The 21,509-nt window shown below is 40.9% G+C and overlaps 1 protein-coding gene across 12 annotated transcripts in view; it reads right to left on the bottom strand.

The window, feature by feature from the left end:
* Positions 1–2,486: 2,486 nt before the first annotated feature.
* Positions 2,487–21,509, bottom strand: part of EXOC1 (exocyst complex component 1) — a 33,751-nt gene continuing 14,728 nt past the window's right edge. For 7 of the 12 annotated variants that reach the window (XM_073001234.2, XM_073001238.2, XM_073001236.2 and 4 more), the window contains 9 exons: positions 18,834–18,878; positions 16,007–16,170; positions 14,490–14,600; positions 14,326–14,402; positions 12,588–12,816; positions 9,822–10,005; positions 8,560–8,759; positions 6,638–6,832; positions 2,487–3,111 (listed from right to left, as the gene is read on the bottom strand). In XM_073001234.2, coding sequence (XP_072857335.2) covers positions 2,959–3,111; positions 6,638–6,832; positions 8,560–8,759; positions 9,822–10,005; positions 12,588–12,816; positions 14,326–14,402; positions 14,490–14,600; positions 16,007–16,170; positions 18,834–18,878 — 1,358 coding nt within the window. In that variant the 3' untranslated portion in view covers positions 2,487–2,958. The remainder of the gene's footprint in view (positions 3,112–6,637; positions 6,833–8,559; positions 8,760–9,821; positions 10,006–12,587; positions 12,817–14,325; positions 14,403–14,489; positions 14,601–16,006; positions 16,171–18,833; positions 18,879–21,509) is intronic. The other 5 variants (XM_073001237.2, XM_073001241.2, XM_078394683.1 and 2 more) reach the window with 1 other exon arrangement.

The raw sequence follows: 21,509 nt of genomic DNA, 5'->3' as shown, positions 1-21,509 counted from the left end.
CCGCCCACCGTCGCCTCGGCAACCAGTTCAAGCGCGGGCGTTCGGCACCAACCGGCCAGCCAAGCCCGTCGCTCTTCCACAGCGTCCCCTGGCGGTGGGTAGTGAAAGCAAAAGAGACGTCCGCCGAGCTTTTTTGAGCAGCCTCCCGCTGGCCGCTCCGAGGCGTCGTCAGGAGCGAGTCTGATCGAGGAAGCCCTTCTCGGCTCCCGCTTTCCTGAGGAAGCCGCGAGCGAGCTTCCCGGCCCGGGAAGGCTTTTTTTGTGAGAGGCTGTGCGTTTACTCTCGGTAGCAAAAAAGCAATTTCGCCCCAGACGCCAGTGACCACCATATTTGGCACCCTAAACTGCAACTTGCATATCTTACTTGTAAAGTCAGCACTGACGATTTCCCCCCCCTTTTTTTAAACAGGGACAATATTGAAAGGGATAAAAAAATAGAATTTCAGCTAGCAAAAGAAGCTGTTCGACAAGCCTGCTTTTATACATCGTGGTTAAAATAATACCAGCTTCCTCAGGGGGCCTGCAAATAGGAAGATTACCCCCTTTTAAAAATTGCCTTTTAGCCTACCCCATGCAATGGAACCTAAGATTTGCATGAAAATTCAATTCTTACTCAAGTTAAGGCAAAGCGTGCTATCAAAATATAATTTTTATCAGCTGTGATGATATAGTATAGCTTTGTACTACTTACTGAGTTTCCTGACAGTTGACCACCTTGAGTGCAATGATTAGTAGGCAGGATAAATACCAAATCTGCAATTATCTCATTAAAAATCCAATTGAGTTTCAGAGAAGCTTTCTCCAGTAGCCAGCCATTGCATCTGGGTGTTTTCTTCATAAAAATGGTAAAGCCAGGACATTCTATGCTATGACCCTTACAACTACGTAACATAAGAAGAGCCCTGCTGGATCAGGCCAAGGGCCCATCTAGTCCAGCTTCCTATGTCTTACAGTGGCCCCACCAGATGCCTCTGGGAGCACACGAGACAACTAGATACCTGTCTCTTGATACTCCTTCCCTGCATCTGGCATTTTGAGGTACCTTCTAAGCCTGGGGATTATACACCCCAAACATGGCTTGTAACCTACGATGGACTTTTCCTCCAGAAATCTGTCCAATCATCTTTTAAAGGCATCTAGGCCAGATGCCATCACCACATCCCGTGGCAAGGAGTTCCACAGACTAACAACATGCTAGGTAAAGGGATGTTTTCTTTGGTCTCTTCTCACTCTCCCAACACTCAATTTGAGTGCATGTCCTCTGGTTCTGGTAATGCACAAGAGAGAAAAGAGCTTTCCTCTGTCCACTTTATCCATCCCCTTTATACGTCTCATGTCTCCCCTGAGGTGCCTTTTCTCTAAAAAGCACCAAGCTCTGTAATCTTCCCTCAAGGGAAGTGCCCCAGCCCAGTCATCATTTTAGTTGCTTTCTTCTGCACTTTTTCCAGTTCCACTATGTCGTTTTTGAGGTGCAGCGACCAGAACTGCGCACAATACTCCAGGTGTGGCCTTGCATTTTGTACAATGGCATTAAATGTTGGTTGTTTTATTTCCAGTCCCCAGCACAGAATTGGCCTTCTTCATTGCAGCTGCACACTCAGTTGACACTTTCTTTGAGCTGTCCACCAGCACACCAAGATCTCTTTCAGAACCCATTAGCTGATAACTAAAGTTTTGATTTTTTTTTTTTGCCCCAACGTGCATTACTTTACCTTTTCTTATATTGAAACACATTTGCCATTTTGCCACCCATTCTCACCACCCAGAAAAGTTTCGTGTCATCTGCAAACTTGGCCACCTCACTGCTTATCCCTGTCTTCAGGTCATTTATTAAAAGGCTGAAAAGCACCAGTCCCAAGACGGATCCCTGGGGCACACCGCTCTTCACCTCTCTCCATTGTGAAAATTGCCCATTGACACCTACTCTCTGTTTCCTGGTTCTCAACCAATTCTCAATCCATAAGAGGATCTGCTTTTATCCCGTGACTGGTGTTTTCTCAGAAGCCTTTGGTGAGGGACTGTGTCAAATGCCTTCTGAAAATCCAGATAGACAATATCCGCGGGTTTGCCCACATCCACAGGCCTGTTGACCTTTTCAAAGAATTCTAAAAAGTTTATGAGGCCGCTCTTACCCTTACAGAAGCCATGCTGATTTTCCTTCAGTAAGGCTTGTTCTTCTATGTGTGTTAGGATTTTATTTTGGATGAGGCTTTCCACTGTTTTCTCTGGAACAGACATTAGGCTAACTGGCCTGTAGTTTCCTGGGTTCCCCCTCCTCTTTTTAAAGATTGGCGTAACATGGGCTATCCTTCAGTCCTCTGACACTGTGGCAGAGGATTTGACAACTGAAATTTTCAGTGTTTCCAAGGAAAGCTGTATTAATAAATCTAAGAGCTGTAAAAGAAAGCACTTCAGTACAGTTTCTCGATGTCTTTTCTGAGAACTGACAGGCGATTTTTCCTTTGTGTTACGCTCAGGCACAGCTAATTCAGGAAACACACAATTTATTTGTGATTTTACTTCAGTTCAGAAGAATTACATCCAAATAGTCATGTAATTATAAAGACAATAAAGTTGGATGTCTCACGTACATATATATTAACACACTTTGATGCCACCCTCTGGCTGTTTACAGTCATTTCAACACTGACATAATTTCTCAAAGCTACAGATAGTTAGAAACCCAGCTGAGTTAATGTGTGATATATGAGAAATATACAGAACTGATATACGTATAAATATGGAAAATAAAATTAGCTGAACTGAATTCCATGTGAAAACGTGTACAGTACTTCGAACTGTTTTTATCAAGCAGTTAAGCAACAATCCCTCTTATTTTATTGGTTGATGGGGTGAGGACAGTTAATACTCCTTTTATATTTCTGCCTCACAAAACAGAAGATCTCCAGTGTCAAAGCTTATTCGCAGAAAATTTCTTAGTTTATCTCTTTGGCAGCTATTAATGCGATTGTGCAATACTGGAGAAATAGTCTAAAATATCTTGGATTGTGAATTCCATAGTAATTCCAGATCCAGGATAACAACGTGCTATTAAGCCTTCGAAGTGCTTGTACTGTCGTATGAACTCATCTTGCATAGAATGCCACACCACCTATCAAAACAGAAAGAAGCAGAGTTTTAATAATTACAATACTATCCATAGTTTCAAATCAAAATCTTCGGGCCTCTTGCACTAACTGACTTCAGCATTGGGGCTAGCTCTGTACTGCAGATGTCAAGGGAATGTGTACTGTATGTGGAGCTATCTCAGCTATTTAACTCCATGAAGCAGTATCTGAGCCCCAATACCAGTTTTCACTTTAGTGGTAGATCTTATAAGTACAGTGGTGCCTCGCTTAGCGATCACTCCGTTGAGCGATGAATTCGCATAGCGAGGGGGTCCGGTCCATCGCTGGAGCGTTCGCTCCGCGATGGCCCCTATGGCGTTTTTTCGCTGTGCGATCGCTAAGCGGTTCGCTTAGTGATTTTCGCACAATGAAGCGGGGGAGAACAGCTGCTTGGCGGTTCCAAAATGGCCACCGCAACTTTTCCCGCTGTGCCCTCGCTTACCGAGGGCACGAAAATGGCCGCCCCTATGGAGAAGCTTCGCTCAACGGTAAGTTTAGGGCTTATTGGAACGCATTAAACCAGGTTTAATGCGTTTCAATGGGTTTTTTCGTTCCGTTGAGCGATGTTTCCCATAGCGAGGGTTAATCCGGAACGGATTAACCTCGCTATGAGAGGCACCACTGTATTTGGACTATAGTGGTGCCTCACATAGCGAGGTTAATCCGTTCCGGATTAACCTTCGCTATGTGAAAACTTTGTTAAACGGAAAGTAAAAAGCCATCGTTTAATGCGTTCCAAATCGGCTGAAAACTCACCGTTTAGCGAAGTCTTCCCATAGCCGGCAGCCATTTTTGCGCCCCCGGTAAGCGAGGGGACGGCGCGAAAATGCTGCGCGCGGCCATTTCGGCTGTTCCGGTGGCCATTTTGGACCCGCCGAACAGCTGATCCGCGGGTCGCAAAGCGAAGGTCGGTAAGCGAAACGCTTACCGACCTTCGCTATGCGAGTTTCGCCCATTGGGGCCATCGGTAAGCGATCGCATTAGCGATCGCGGAAACCGCATCGCTATGCGATTTCGTCATTATACGGTGCGCTCGTTAAGCGAGGCACCACTGTACTTTACTTCAAGCTGACAGAAGGAGGTTCACAAAATTAAACTATGCTCAATATTTTAAAAAAAAATTACCTATTTATTTAAAATGTTTTCCTCACCTTCCTCCTTAAAAAGGACTCAAGGGCACTGACATCATTAAAGTACAATATTTAAAGCTAAAAACAATACAGTAGGACCCTCATATTCATGGGGGATTGGTTTGAAGCCCTCCTGCGGATGCTGAAAATGCACATCATAGCAAAAACTATTATACAATGCTGCCCGCATGACAATAATCCATCCCATTGAAATTGCTGTTTAGCGAAATCGTCGTCATGCGAAATCCGTTTCCCCATTGGAATGCATTGAAACCCGGTTTAATGCATTTTAATGGGGAAAATACCTCATCGTCCAGCGAAGATTGCCCATTGGGGAGCCATTTTGCGAGCGCCAATCAGCTGTAAAAATGGCTGCCCTGCGAAGCATGGGTCCAGAAAACACAGGGCAACCATTTTGCGAAGCCGATGATCAGCTGTAAAAATCGTCGTCTTGCAAACAAACGGTTCACGAAGCACAGACCTATTCAACATCCAGCGAAAATCCCCCACTGGAATGACTGTTTTGCGAATCGCTATAGCGATCGCAAAAAGTCATCGTTATGCGGATTCATTGTTTAGTGGGGTCATCGTCTTGCAAGGTACCACTAGTTAACCTTATACATAGCATGGTCTCTGGCTCCTTCTAGTGGCCAGTTCTGGTAACCTCATCATTAGAAATATAAATTTGGGTTTTTTTTTTCTTTTAATATTTTAAGACCATGGACAAGTGAATCAGCAGATACCAATCCTGTGGCTCCCTGCTGTATACAAATACTAAAAAAGATCAAGCAAATACCATACTAAAAAACAGCAAACAAAAGGAACACCAAAAACACATTCGAAGCAGCCATGTACGTCCATCCATTTAAAACCTTCACTTCACTGAGGGGAAGCTTGCCTTCAGAGAAAGCTCTTTGCCTGCTTGCAGAAGGACAGCATGGATGAAGCCAGCCTGGCCTCCTGTGGCAGGGAGTTCCAAAGTCTGGGAGCAGCAACAAAGAAGGTCCTTTCCCGTGTCTCTACCAAATGCACCTGTGAAGGTGATAGGACTGAGAAAGGCCTCTCCTGATGATTTTAACACCCAAGCACACTCATAAAGGGAGATGAGGTCCTTGAGACAGCTTGGATTCAAGACACTTAGAACTTTATAGGTTAGAACCAGCACTCTGAATTGTGCCCAGAAATGGATCGGCAGCCAGTGGAGCTGCTGTAAAGCGGGTAGGTATGTGATTCCTGCGACCAACCCTAGTTAGAAATCTGGCTGCCATGTTTTGGACCAGCTGAAGTTTCCAGACACTTTTCAGAGACAGCCCCATGTAGAGTGCATTACAGTCATCCAGCTGGGATGTAACTAAGGCATGTGTCACCGTGGCCAGATCATATCCCTCCAGGAACGGGTACAGCCAGTGCATTAGTTTGTATTCTGCAAAAACACTCCTGGCCACTGCTGAAACCTGGGCATCCAGGCTTAGAGATGAATCAAGAATTCCCAAGCGATGCACTTGTTTTCAGAGAGAGTGTAACCCCATCCACCACAGGCTGTAATCCTATTCCTTGATCTGCTCTTCGACTAACCAGGAGCACCTCTATCTTGTCTGGATTAAGTCAGTTTATTCACCCTCATCCAGTCCATTACTGATACCAGACATGGATCTAGAGCTGAAACTGTCAGATTTAGACGACAAGGACAGATGGAGCTGGGTGTCATCCGCAAACTGGTAACACCAAACCCCCAAACTCCAGATAACTTCTCCCAGCAGTTTCATGTAGATGTTAAACAACATAGGAGACAAAACAGAACCCTGAGGGGCCAAGCAGGCTAGTGGCCAGGGTGTTAGAAAAGAGTCCCTGAACACCATCTTCTCAGTTTTTCCTCCAGGAAGGACTGGAGCCACCATAAAACAGTTGCCTCCAAATGAGTAAGAGGCTTCTCCTTGGGTTCTTTTTTTCTATGAGGGTTTTTTTGTACTGTACTTAAATATTCAACTATGGCAGATAATAAGATTCCAATCCAAACACTGTTTTTATCATCTCAGTAAGAACTGAACCTAAGAAGCATGTGACTGTAGACAGAGATTACACACAAATAAGCCAGCTATTGTCTTTTCTCTGTGACTGCTATAGGGTCAGAAGGTATGCCACAGTCTCTCTGAGTTTTACACATGCTCCTGAAGTGCACCTCAAGTGTTTGAGTGATGTGGAAGCAGAATCAGATTCCTCATAGCTATTCCTATTGCCAAGTCAGCCATTTCCTGCTGTGTTCATGTGATGTTCCACTCTAATCAAGAGACAGGCAAAATTAGTATAAAAGCGTCTGTACTATATTAAATGAACATGTGACTACTCCATAAAAATCAAATTCTGCCATTTATTAGATTACCTGAAGCAGGTTTTCTTCTTCACACAGGTGTTTGTCCACCTTCTTATAAAGGTTATCCAGTCCCTTTTTCACTTCCTTGCCAGGATACTCCTTTATAACTTTTCTTAGCTCTTGTTTGTTAAAGGCCAACTGATAGCTTACTTCTTCTTCTCTCACACCTTGTGCCACACGAGCTTCAACACCCTCAAAAAAGTGCTAAAATGAAATATTGTTATTTCGTAAATTTATATTATATTTTATATTATTTTGTTTTTTAATGTGAAACTGTATATTTTAAATTGTTTTTATCTTCTAAGTTGTGAGCCGCCCAGAGTAGACTATGTCTAGATGGGCGGCATATAAATGCAATAAATAAATAAATAAATAAATAAATAAATAAATAAATAAATAAATAAATAAATAAATAAATAAATAAATAAATAAATAAATAAATAAATGTTTAAACTCAAACAAAAGGGTGTTCAGTCACATACATCATCAAGTTTTGAACATATATATTAAAATGTGACAGATCTTTTTCTTCTATTGACTTCATATATACTATGTTTCTCTTACTTGCTATCAGTAAAGAGGTAATGAACAGCCAGGAGGAGGGGCAAGCAATAAATAACAATGCCACAAAGCTACATAATTGTCCCAGTGAGAAATCCCATATTAACATAGAATGTACCCAAAAGTTATTTTTTCTGGTACACACTTGTGTGTGGGCACTACAAGTCCTTCCATGTTTTACTTTTAGTAACATAATTGTAATGTTAACTAACAGTATCATATTACACAAGAATATTACATAGTCAGATCAAATTGGCAAGTTTGCAGTTGAACCACAGAAATTGCCTGTATTACTCTTAATAGTGATATACCAAGATGTTTAACCTTATAGGACTTTGCTTGTTCAGAACAAGATGAGGTGCTGAACTAACAATCTGTGTTTTAGCGTGCCACTCCTGTTTCTTTCTTCTCTTTTCAAAATCTCATTATCACTCTACTTTTTGTGAATAGATTTATTATATACTGTTCTAAATTGTCCTATCATCATATGCAGAGTGTTTTGCAGGTCAAACCCATGGGCAAGCACTGAACGTCTGGATAACAGGGATGTATAGGTCTTCTGTGCTAGTATTTAACTAGTATTGAATAGATACATTTGCAAGTATTGAACAAAAATTATAAGAAGTCACCCTGTGGTAAGAATTGGTCTCTGTTTGGGCGGGCCTGATTCCTATTACAAAATTAAACTCCTCAAATTCCACTGCTGCATGGTGATGTCACTACATCTTTTCAAGGATGTGTTTTAAAAAAGACCATTCACATGAACAGTATTATTTGGGAGTGGAGGCTGAACCATTTCAGTATATAAAAGGATAGAGGAAGATGTGGTCCTTCAGATGTTGCTGGACTGCAACTCTAATCAGCTGTAACTTGTGTAATGATGAGGGACCATGAAAGGTGAAGTCCAACCCATCCAGAGAGTCACAGCTTCCCTACCCCTTGCATAAGCTCTTAGCTAATGTTGCTACAGCTGACATTCTCTATGTTCCACATCTCACCTCAAAAAACTGAAACACACAACTATGTAGTAGTTAGAAAAGATCTTGTCAGTGCCATGGGATAGCGTAAACTGTACAAGTCCAGCTGATAATGTGTTAAAGGTTTCCTAATTTTCAACAAAGAGTTGTTGAAACTCAAGCTTGAAAGAAGTAAGCAATATTCTTTAGATCACAATTAACCCAAAGAGTTGTGATTTAATTCAAATCTTTCTTCCAGAATTGCTCATCACCTAAACATACACATAATACTTTGACACACACTATTCATGATATGGAAGGTAGGAATAAATGGTTCATTCATCTGCCTTATAAGAGAGAGTCTACAGAAATCTATTATCCATTTCTAATTATGTTATAAAACAAGTTTCTTACATTTAATTTCTCAAGAGGCTGTCCCAAGGAGTAGATGACATATGACTGCAAATGATCTGTGTATTTTTGTTTGGCTTCTTTTTTCTCGGCCTCCAGACAAGAGATTTTCAATCGTGAGAGTGTTGCAAAGATATGATGAAAGTTCTCCATCATGACCACATCCCGTGGTGTCTTTTGGCTTTCATTTGCTACCTTTTCCACTTAAAAAATAAAAAACATATAAACATACAATCACAGCAAGAGTCAACATGATGAAGAACCTACCACACACCTCTGAACACATGATCAGTTCTTGAAATATGTATTTAGTTTTAAGGGCAAGAGATAATATCCATGCAATTGTTAGAATCTGGGTTGAAAATGAAATACTGAAATCTAAGGAAATTTTTGAAGGGCAACTAATATTTCATGATATGAACTAAGTTCCATAGAATTCAATGAAAAAAATAGATTTTTTTTGTTGTTAAATCATATCCGACTCTTCATGACCCCATGGACCAGAGCACGCCAGGCCCTCCTGTCTTCCACTGCCTCCCAGAGTTTGGTCAAATTCATGTTGGTAGCTTTGATGACTCTGTCCAACCATCTTGTTCTCTGTCATCCCGTTAATTCCTTTATTTTTGATAAAGTTGGTTGGACTGATTTTTTTTCTTTTGCTTGAAAAAGCAAAAGAAATTTACTTTCATAAATTGACCACTGCCTGACACTTTTAGAAACAGACATGTTATTGACCCATCACATAGTGAGCATACACAAAGCCGCCTAGAGTGGTTGCAATGACCAGATAGGCGGGGTATAAATGGAATAAATAAATAAATAAATGCAGTACAGTACTCATTTGTTTATTAATAATGTCAAAATACAAACACATTACTGACAAATATATGGACAAAATGTATCTATAATTCTGTATGTGTCTGTTCAGAAGTATTTCCCACTAAATTCACTTGGGCTAAGTTCTTAGGAACATGGGTATAGGGCTGAAGCCCATCTCTCTTGAACAAAATGAGGTCATTTATAAGATACTGTGACTTCTGGCTTTCTAATCATGGGCTGAAATTGTATTGAGGAGTTCTGTTTTGTAACTTAATGTTTTATAAGTGGTAGCTCTAATCATGCCAAGTTGGAAGTGCTATTCCACAGGTGCACTGCCCAATCAAATTGTGCAATCCTTGTTGCTTGGGTGTAATTCCTGGCAAACTTACACAGGTGTAACTCTACGTTATGTAAAGACAGAATTCCAGCCATAAAATGGGACTTACCATTAATGAAAACTCCCCTAATAAGTTTCAGGTAGGCTTTATCTAGATCTCCTCTGCGTTCAGCATTTTTGAAAATAGATTCAGCAAGTGCTGCAAACTCTTCAAACTCAACAACAAAGGGCAGAATTCCAACCTTGCTTTTCTTGGATATCTTTACATCTTCCATCTGTTTTATCTGGTTGCTCTGAAATGAAGAACAGCTGCCATAAATTTCCGTCTTAAACTTCAGAAGGGAAGGATATTCACTATGAATTGGGATGGCTCTGATCTACAAGCCAATAAGAACACAGCCATTTTGTTTTGGCTGCAGAGGAATATAAGCAATGGTTAGCAAAATGTTGGCAGGCAGTGCTGGACCAAACAAGGTGAATCTGGAAGCTGAGTCATGGCAACTGGACTTATTAGGTTGAAACGTTTCGCTACTCATCCAAGTAGCTTCTTCAGTCTGAGGAGAGTTGGTAGGAGACCCCTCCACGTTGGTTTCACTCCCCCCTGGTCTGAATAGGATTGTTAGATGGACAAAGGACAAAGGGGTGTGTGTGAGTGAAAATACCACTTCTGCAGTCCTTCTCCACCCATTGTCATGGGACGTTAATAGTTTTTAACAGTGGTCTTTCTGGTGTGTGGTCCTCATCAGAAAGGGCAGCATGATAAATGGGAGACAGACTGTATGTATGTAAGGCCTCCATCCTTGTTGAGTGAGGGATTTTCTAAAACAGCCAAATACCCACTAAACAGGAGAATGGCCCAGCACAGGAGGGGTAACTGCTCAGGACCACAATCAGCAATGTTCCTTCATTTGAAGGACAGAGGACACTCATTTGATGAGCAAGATGTACTCATTTTGGACCAAGAAGATAGGTGGTTTCAGAGAGGGGTCAGGGAGGCCATATGTATACAGAAAATCATTCAATGGGGTGGAGGCCTAACATGTAATCTCTCTCCCGTTTATCATGCTGCTCTTTTATCTGTCTCTGATCAGGACGACACACCAGAAAAACCACTGTTAACAACTGTTAACAACCCATGGCAATGGATGGAGAAAGGCTGTAGAAGTGGGATTTTCACTCACAGACACCCCATCCTTTGTCCATCTAACAATCCTATTCAGATCCTATTCAGACCTAACTTTTAATAACTTTTACCCTAACATCAAGCTCAGCCTAAGGTAAAAGTTATCAACACAGCAGGTGCACTTTCTAGACACCACTGTCAATCTACAAGATGGATATTTTAGCATCCTACTGTATCAAAAAGCAATTCTGCATCACAGCTACTTGCATGTCCCCAGCTTCCACTCCAAACACACCACAATATCTACTGTCTACAGTCAAGCCTTTAGATGTAGTTGAATCTACTTGGATCCACAGGATAGAGGTTCCAAATTCATGGATTTACAATTGGTCTTTCTCAGACTACAATACCCACCCAATACGGTTAAGGAAAAAATTAACAGGGCAAGGTGGATATCCAGAAACAACCTATTACACGACAGACCCAAAAGAGACAATGACCAGACAATACTAGTTGTCACTTTCAGCTCATAACTGAAACTACCCATATACATCATCAACCATTTACAACTTACCATATTTTTCTGTTTATAAGAGAAACCAATGTATAAATAAGACCCCCCCCCCTTTTCTAACCCCCAGATTAGAAAATCTGCATGCTCACACCCCTTTGATCATGAAGCCCTTTCATGGCCGCTTTACTCTGTGGCTTCGCAAAAGGCAGGGAAAGTGGCTGCCTTCCGTGTATAAAACAACCCTCAATTTTTTGTCTATTTAAGTAAAAAAGTGTCATTTTATACATGGAAAAATACGGTACTCTCTAGACAACAGTATTTCACTCTCCTAAGCCCTTGGTTGTAGGCCTGTACTTGTCTAAAGACAACATCCAAATCTCAAACAACTCTTGACATATTAAATATGGGAACAAGAGAAAGGAACAAGACTCTGCTACAAATCTACATGCCAACTCTCTTGCCATATTTACTCTGCCAACATAATTATAGGCCCCAACGATGCCATCCACAATATCAGAGGCTTGTTCATCTGCTAACATGATCTATGTCATCCTTTGCCAGCAAGGTCCTTCTGCACTCTGTGTAAGACAAGCAGGACAATCTACGTAACAGAATTAATGTATATAAATCTGAGATCAGAAATAGCAACATGTAAAAACATTTCAGGACACTTTACAAACAACTTAAAGATGACTTATAGAAAATAATAATTATTATATAAAACTGGAGGGTTGTGCTTATACAGTCCTTGGACAACCATGTTTTTTTTCTTAATACACCTACACATCTGCACACACACCTACACACCAATGGATAGATATATAGGCAGGTGTCTAAGCAAATGGATAACGTTTTACATATTGGCCTGTTGCTTAGCATAGTAAATCATACTACAATAGGTCCACTGTACCAATGAGTATTTGGTGAGTCAATTCCTTTATAAGTTCCATTGATTCAATTCCGCCTATTCTAATTGCAACTTACTATGCTAAAATAAGTCACAGTTAGAATAGGCTCATTTGAATCAATGGAATTTGTAATGGAGTTGACTCACTAAATCCCCAGTGATTCAACTGGCCTACTGTAGTGCAATTTACTATGCTCAGGAACAGGATTTTGTCCATTATGAAAAATAAACTGAGGCAGGCTGGTCTTGTTGCCCTATTGAATGTGGAGTTTTTATCAGACTGCTAATAGTATACAAAGATCCTAATTATTCAGGCTGGGTAAAAACTTACAATGCACTTGTCAAAGTTCCTTTTGACAGTCACTAAAACATTTCCGAGTGTTGTACTAAGAAAGGAGGTTGGATCCACATTTTGTGCTGTCCATACATGGTGACTCATTTTCACTAACATATAAAGGGAATTAAAGATGTCAATCTTGTCTCCTAGAGCAATAAGGTTATTCAGTTCTGGCTCGACACAGCGAAATATTTTTGTCATCATCTGCCGGATCATATGATTCCTGTAAAATACAAGTTAAAAATCTGAGTTCTCGGTTGATAATGATTTCAGAAATCAATGTTTATTTTTCATCCAGAAGTAACAGTTACATGGAATAAAGGGAACAGAGGATAATAGGAAAAGAAACACTTATTATGTGCACCTGAAATGGCCATTCATGTCTTCTAGACAGTATTACTGCATAGCAGGCCATTCCCCCACATAAGCATTTTCCCAGGTGGACTTGGTGGCCAGGAGCGCCTTCCTTCAGCTGCGGAAATTATACCAGCTACGGCCCTACCTGGACGAGTGGAGTCTCATGACAGTTACACATGCACTGGTAACATCTCGTATAGATTACTACACTGCACTCTACGTGGGGCTGCCTTTGAAGACGGTCCGACGACTGCAACTGGTTCAGAATCAAGCTGCATGGCTGGTGAGTGGTTGGACCACTAGGGAACACATCAGGCCAATTCTGTTCAAATTACATTGGCTACCAGTCACTGCCCGGGCCCAATTCAAAGTGCCTGTTTTGATGTATAAAGCCCTAAATGGCTTGGGCCCTGGATACCTGAAGGACCGTCTCCTTCCATATGAACCAGTTAAGATCTAGCCAGGGGGCCCTTTTGAAAGAGCTGTCCCTCAAGGAGGTAAGAGGGATGGCTTGTAGACAAAGGACCTTTTCGGCAGCTGCCCCCAGGCTATGGAACGCCATCCCAACTGAGATTTGTCTAGCGCTGAGTTGATGACATTTTGGCGCCAGGTCAAGACCTTCCTGTTCCAGAAGATTCTTAACTGAAATAATAACAGCTGTGGGTCCTGATGGCAATTTTTAGAGTACTGTATTTTTAATTGTATTTTAATTTTTTTATCTTTTTATTGCATTTAACTTGTTGTAAGCCACTCAGAGACTTTTGAGTAGTGTGGGCGGCATATAAGTTAAATAAAAACAAACAAACAAACAAACTAGAAGCTAATTGAAAGTCTGTTTTGAACAAAAATGGTAATAGAAGGATTTACGTGGCCCCAAGCTGGCTGGATAGCTCAGTGAATTTGGTATCTGGCTGCAGAACCAGAGGTTGGGAGTTCAAATCTTCACTGTGCCTCCCGGGAGAATAGCCAGCCTGTGTGGCCTTGGACAAGCTGCAGAGTCCCAGAGTGGCCCCAGAAGAAGGGAATAGTAAACTACTCTTCAGTATTCCCTACCTGGAAAACCCTGAAAAGTGTCACCATAAGTCAGAATTGATTTGGTTATTATATGTAATTGGTCCCAAATAATCAATCATACTCCCAGAGATTGGGGAGGTTCCGGGATGGTGGAGACTCTTTACATTTTTTTACCATGTGAGTAAGAAATATAACACCTCATAGTTAAAATGACATCAGGCAGATTTACAGCTGTGGCTGCAGAAACCTGGTTTTGTTTGGTTGTCACACAAAGACGGTCTACTATTAAGGTTGATCATTTACTTTTAAAAGATTTGGTAGTTTTGCACACTTAGACACTAGCAATGTTAAGGAAACATACTCTGAAGACATAGACTGTGGACTGCCAACATTGTGCATCCTTGATAATGTTCCTCCATCCATTTCCTCAGTATCACTCTGAAAAAGAAATGAATAGTTTAGAGGGAGGTCACTCCAGAGTTATAAACAATTTTTCAAGTTGATGTTCAAAATTAAGAGACATACCATGGATGTTCCAGGAATGCTAAGATGCTGTTGAAGTTTGAAGAATTTGCTAATAAAATCTTGTTCTGCCAAACACAGGGGCTCCAGCTGACTTAGCACTTGTTCAAAAATCTACAAGGATCAAAATACATATTTAAGTCATGGAACTACTCTCATTACATTTAATGAGGCTAAGAGCCTCGTGGCACAGTGGTTAAACCGCTGTACTGCAGCAAAAACTGTGTTCACAACCCAGGGTTCAATCCCAGGTAGCCGGCTCAAGGTTGACTCAGCCTTCTATCCTTCCGAGGTTGGCAAAATGATTACCCAGCTCGCTCGGGGGGGGGGGCAATGTGTAGCCTGAATAATTAACTTGTAAACGACCCAAGAAGTGCATGAAGAACTATCGGATGGTGTATATGCAGCATGCTTTTGCTTTTTACATTTAACTAAATCTTCTACGTATTGGCCATGATGAAAGGATATTTGCATATGCATATTTTCTGTGACATTCTCACCATAAAATAGTGCAGGCAGGTGGGAAGGTGAGCTGCTTTTAAAGCAAATGTCAGCTTCTGGTTTAGCATTGAAGTTTTCTCAGCCTAAACACATCACAGGAATTTTTAGTCCCACTAGTAAAAATGGCTTCAACACACTCAAATCTCCAAATTTCAACTGAAGTGTTTAAGAATAAGGCATACAACAGTCACATAAGAGTGGGAGATTTTACATGGCTGGCAGTTGTACTGATACTCTGAAGTCTAAGCCCTGGGTCAGGTATGCTGAAGTTGAAATATCATTTATGTTATCTGTGATTTGCCATATTGAATTTGTTAAGCATGAGGTAAATGCTGGGGGTTCAGTGTTAAAATTGTACTTGATACTATATAGAATGGATGACATTTTTCTATCAAACTACATGTGATCACCTCTTTGTCCTACATACTAGTATCTGCCCTCTAAGAACATTAGAATTATTTGTCAGAAACATTTTTATCAAGTTCAAGAAAAGTTAAGTCTGGGAGAGATCCCTGCAAAAGCTAGAAAACTGCGGGCACTTAAAAATAGTTAATGTTATCAATAAAGACCTGTACTTCTAGCCCACTAAGCCTCCTCCTCAACTTACGTTGCCAGGTGGGAGCACCTGAAATATGGCTCCTTTTCATTTTGCAAAGGTAACTGTTCACTGCCATGTAAGAGCTCATATAAAAGAACTTCATGGTGCAGTGGTTAAACTGCTGTACTGCAGCCAAAACTGTGCTCATGACCTGGGGTTCAATCCCAGGTAGCCGGCTCAAGGTTGACTCAGCCTTCTATCCTTCTGAGGTTGGTAAAACGAGTACCCAGCTTGCAATGTGTAGCCTGCATAATTAACCTGTAAATCGCCCAGAGAGTGCTTGAAATGCTACAGGGTGGTATATAAGCAGCATGCTTTGCTTTATATGAAAAGAATGCAAATCAAAGCTTTTCTCTACTCCAGTTTCTGGGAGAAACTACACTGGTAAGTGGAGGAGCTCATCATATTAACTGTGTCTTACCTTATCAAACTTAGTTCTATCAGCTACATCCAGGTCAGATGCAGACATATTTCCCATATCCAGCAACGAGGATGACTGAGACCTGCGATTTCCTGAGCTCTGGACTGTGAGCTTATTTAAGCTAGAAGTCGAGCCTGTCAGTTTCCCAGAACTTCCATGAAGGCCTGTGATAACAATGAACACTGGGGTAAGAAGCTGTCATAGATGGACAACATATTACTTACTGATTAGTGCAGTACATATTGTACATTAAGCATCATTCTCCCTCATACACACACACACCTGAAGGTTGTCAGTACTTCCCCTGCAGAACAAGCAGACAGTTGATGTGACCACATGTTTCTTCACTTAGGTGAAACCATATGGAAGAAACTGGTTCAGGAATGAACACTGAATGACAGACATTACGGATCAGCAAATACTGGAAATAGTGTAGGGTCAATAACATTTCAGAAAAGAGCACAAATATGTGTAAATAGAAAGGCCAGAAGCAATTTATACAGGGGCATCTCTTAGAAGCAAAACACAAGAATTGACAAGAATTTACTATTTTCTTTAAAAAGAAAATAGTAGCAAATGCCTGCTGGAAAGATAAGGGAAATGCCCCCCCCACACACACACACTCCTGAGGCTTAAGTACAATTATGTCAGCTGTATGCTACACTCAGCAAGCAGTCTTTATTGATCAAGGAAGAATTTCTTCAGTTTAAAAGGTATGATTGTCCATTTTTGATGATGTACAGTATTAAACTATTCATATACTCTTTGTGGTTTTCACTCAATTTGAAGACTAGTGAAAAAGCACATATATGACATGTAATTATAGCCACAATTTTACATTCTTCTACCAGAATTTGGAAGGAAAAGATTCTGGTTTGGATTCGTACAATTGTGAGTGAATGTATTTTTTCATCGCTCCTTCTGTTTCAGCCTCTTGCAGTATTCCAAGTCACTCTTGAAGGGTAGGCTGAGGATTCTCACAGCGGTTGTGTTTGTATGTAACACCAGATTACAGTTTCCCATTATGAAAACAAGCCTAAACAATTATTTAACTTCCAGTCTCCCTCTGTCTCCTTCAGTGCAGGTATGGGGAGACTGCAAACTTCTGCTCCCGTTTTAGATTAACCACAATTTAGTTTGTCATTCAAAACTAATCTGTGATTAATCTAATTAATCAATTCTCCCTGCCAGCCTGATTACCCCCTGCCAGTCCAATCACCTCCCTGCCCCTTCACTTGCTCACCTTTCCCCTTGATCTTAGCATACGAAACCACCTTCATAAATTATGTTTTGAAATTAGTCTGTTTCAAATAGCCATACTTCACATTAACTACAACATAGCTGGATCCAGACTGTATGGCAACCCGTAGTCAATCCTGAATAGAAAGGAACGTTTCCAACTACTTGTAGCCATAACGGAGGAGAGTCAAGTTCAGTCTTGGAAAGCTAATCTGGGATTCAGTGTTCCATTGAATTGTGTTTGATGATATGCAGGAGGCTGCAAGAGAATCAACAATCTTTTCCGTGAGCAGAAATGCCTTCTATTCACACTACAGCACTGCTGGATCAAGGCTAATTTTTAGAAAAGGAAAATACAAATACGGATCCAAGCAACTACCTGCAGCATAACAGCATTTTAAATGCCTAATCTGTAGCGCCTCCAGCTTCATGAAGGGCTCATCACTGTAGCCTCCAGCCACACGGTGTGATGCCTGCCTGTTGCCACAAATGAAGCACCAGCATGATAATGTTCTATGCACAAACAATGCACAGTGGAGGATACAGATGACATGACACCCATGCAGATGGTGGTGCCATGTGTTACATTTGAATAACTGCTGTGCCATAAAGCTCAGAACTCCAGAAGTTGGCCATCCCAGCTCCAAGTGTTTGAAACAATTCTCTTACTCTCAGGAGGAAGTGTTAGCAGACATTGATGTCACAGAAGTTTGGGAATTCATTGTAATTCTGGTTGTGCACTGAAATCCAATGGATGCAAATGGCGGATATGGGACATCTAAGACTACATATGTACAGAAAGACAAGTGGGTATGCTTGCACCGCCAAGGAATATGTGGTGCAGAAGATTCCTGTGCCAGGATGACCCATCCAGCAGCAATGTCCACCATCCCCATAGTGCAGGTTTGGCCATCTGAAAACATGGGTTAAACTAAAATGTTTTTTTTAAAGCTGAAAAACCTCTCTAGTTATCAAAATAATTACTTAAAAATAAATAAGAGTGCTATGAGTTCCCCAGAGGTGCTGGGGGATTGTTAACATACAACAAAATTGCCCCCTGTGTCTCTTGGAGGGCAGAAACGGACTTTCTGAGAAAGAAAAAATGTGTATGTCAGGCTGGGGGATGCCAAGGGTGCCGAGGAGACCTAAAATTGCCCAGGGGTGTTTGTGGGGGAGAGAAGCACGTTGCCCACACGTGGCCAGCCCCAACCTTAGCGAGCTTGTGGTTTCTCTGGTCTGCAGTGCAGATCAGCAGGACTGAATTACAAGTGCAGGGTGAATGTTAGAGAGATTGCCTCCAAAAAATATCCCGGACAGACAAGGCTATCTAAGTTCAGGAGTGAATTTCAAAACCCATTTCTGTTGTACTTGGTTTAGAATTCAATATTTTACTGGCAATCTCCACTGAGATTCAACATTACATTCTGGCACCTTCCCAGAGGAGAATTTAGTTTTGTTGTAGCGTACATAAATTTATGCAAGGACAAGGCATCCAACACTTCTGTGTTAACAGGCTTTGCCATGAGAAGTATTTTTACAGAGACACAAATGCAGTGGCAAGAACCATTAAAGCACTAGTCATACTCACTCTCTGTTTCCTGTTTGACAGCACTTTCTTTTCGAGGCAGTGTAGCTGGGATGGATTAGGTGGCAAGCAACAAAGACAAAGACAAGTTAAAAATGCATTTTGCACAAACCATGCACGAGATGCAAGTTAAGCACTAGCTGGAAAGAAACATGCAGAGAACTATGAGAAGCAAGTAACTACAAGTTGCAAACAAACACAGCTGGGGAAGTATGAGTCTAGAATATTTACCTATGCAGAAAATGTGTTACATTTCAATAGACCATTGAAGAGTTGCCAGTTTTTGTTCAAAGGAGAAAGAACAAACTGATGGCAATGAGCCCTGTCTATACAAAGCGCTCCATGTTATCAACTATGGCAGACAGTGTTCCAGGTATACATAAGGCATGACACAGAAAAACAAATTTTGTTCAATGAATCTGACTGCCCAAAGAGGTACAGCATGCACATTGGAGAAATGTGCACTATGATATCATAGGAGATGTGGAAAGATACATTTTGAAATGTTATTAGATATAGCTGCTTACACTCCAGTTCTCCCCAACATCCTTCTCCACATGAAAAAAGATCAAAAGTGCACCTCTTGGGATATGTACAAGCAGACTGGGAAAACATCCCTGAAGAATAGGTGGGACTGCAACTCCCATCAGCCTCAGGCAGCATAATCAAGAGTAAAGAATGGGGAAGCTGCAGTCTGAAACCATCTAGAGGGCCACACATTCATCATCATCACCCTTGGTGTATGGTATCCAACTCCTCAGCTACTTTTCCCTACTGAAGGCCATAGTACTCTGTAATGTACTGTAATGCCTTTAAGATGTACTGCATACGGTTGGGCTGGTCCCGAAAGAACCCAACTTGTAGGCATACAACTCCACTGTTACAAATGGAGAGAAAAGCCAAAAATGAGAAACTCTCCATTGCAAGGAGAAGACTGTCACATTCTCATAATGAAGGTTGCAAGAAGGCTCTGGAAACATTTATGCTGCACAGCACTGCAGGAGACCTACAGTTTATCTAAATTCTATTTCCCTCTAAATCTGAAAATAAAACTGGAGTATCAAATTATTACTGAAAACCTAAGGCACATTAAGATAGAACATTTCCCCCTAAATATATCCATCTGTGCACTGATAATCTTGGTATTTTCCTGCTGTCCCAATGATACAAGTTTTAAATAGGTATTAACATTGACCAAGAATGACAAAAACCTTGGACTTCTGTTTTGTTTTGTTTTTTAAAACCAGCTCATGTAGATATTGTGTTTTGTTTTTTCACTTTGCATCAGGGGCATTCTGGCAGCAACTGCTTCTCAATTCTGAAACTTTAAATTTAGTTCTAATCTACTAAAACATCAACAAAAACAAATATCCAGTAGAGAAGATACTGGATGTTCTCCAGTAATAGATTTTCTCCAGACTTTAAAATTCTATTTACCATAAAGTTCTAGGTGAAGTCAGACATTCATTAAAACATTACAAACAAGGAAAGCTTTTGAACTCCCCAGAATTTTCATCAAATGTGTTATTAAATTGTGGGTTGAGGAAGAGGCAAATAGTCCAAAAGATGAGGGATTAGATATGATACCCATTGTTCCTGAAGATAGACTGCTAGCAAGTCAAGAAGTAATCTGCAGATCCAGCTCAAGACAGAAGCGTAAATGTGTCATTTTTAAAGTCTCCCTCTCTCCTGATAGATGAAAAACCAGTGCAAAACGCTTGTGGATCTCTCCATTGTTTGGAGCAAAGCACATAAACCCTTTATCGGCTTAGAGCAGAAAAATGTGGAGCAAGATAGAAGTCTTTATGATAATAATTTACATTTTCCTCTACCCAAAAATTTTATACCATCTTTATCTCAGGAAGAGTTCTGGAGAAATCAAATACCTTCCTCTTTGTAAATTTTTAGTTATCCAACAAATAACTCCACTCAGAACTTTTGTTTCTACAGAGGGATCACATCATTACATTTTCCTCATATTTTCTATGAGTTCATAAGAGCTAGCAATCTGTTTAGCACACATTTGTTCACAAGTTCCACACATTTTACACAAATACAAGCCTTGTGGGATGCAAATCCAGTTAGGAAGGGCAAACTGACAGATCATAAACAAAAGATCATAGAATGGTATGTTACTTAATGCTAAGCGAGATGTGGAAATTCTGTTGCAGGACTAACAAAGAGACAGGATACATATATGCAAGATTTGATGTACAACTCTGCAGGAAATACACATATGCTGTGCAGTCATATGAAAGCTTACAGATAAGTAGATCTCTCTACTGTTCCATGGGACTTACTGCTAAGCAACTGCGGACAAGATTGTAACATTAGGCTCCACTAGTGAAAAATGCAGGAGATGACTGTGTGCCAGAGGAGTAAAACCAGAGGAGTAAAATCAGACAATCCAAGAAACACAAGTCTGCTGGCTCAACAGTGAAGGAGATTACTCACATGATACAAGGTATCTTTGAAAATGCTAGGGTCTTCAATCTGTGCTGCCACAGTTTGGGGTGGCCCACATTTCTCATTAAATTCTCAGTGAAAGAGTTACAGGTGCTGCAACTACTTCCAAGAGACAATACATCCTGTAACCTCTTTGTCCTGCTGTGTTTTCCCCCTTCTGAAAGGTAAACTAACACCTGCTTTTTCTAGATGGGTTTGTAAATACATGAGTGT

This window comes from Pogona vitticeps, chromosome 5 (genome assembly GCF_051106095.1).
Source record: "Pogona vitticeps strain Pit_001003342236 chromosome 5, PviZW2.1, whole genome shotgun sequence".
In the NCBI taxonomy this organism is placed as follows: Eukaryota; Metazoa; Chordata; class Lepidosauria; order Squamata; family Agamidae; genus Pogona; species Pogona vitticeps.
The sequence above is the reverse complement of the archived record's forward strand: the minus strand, read 5'-3'. Positions and strand labels throughout refer to the sequence as shown.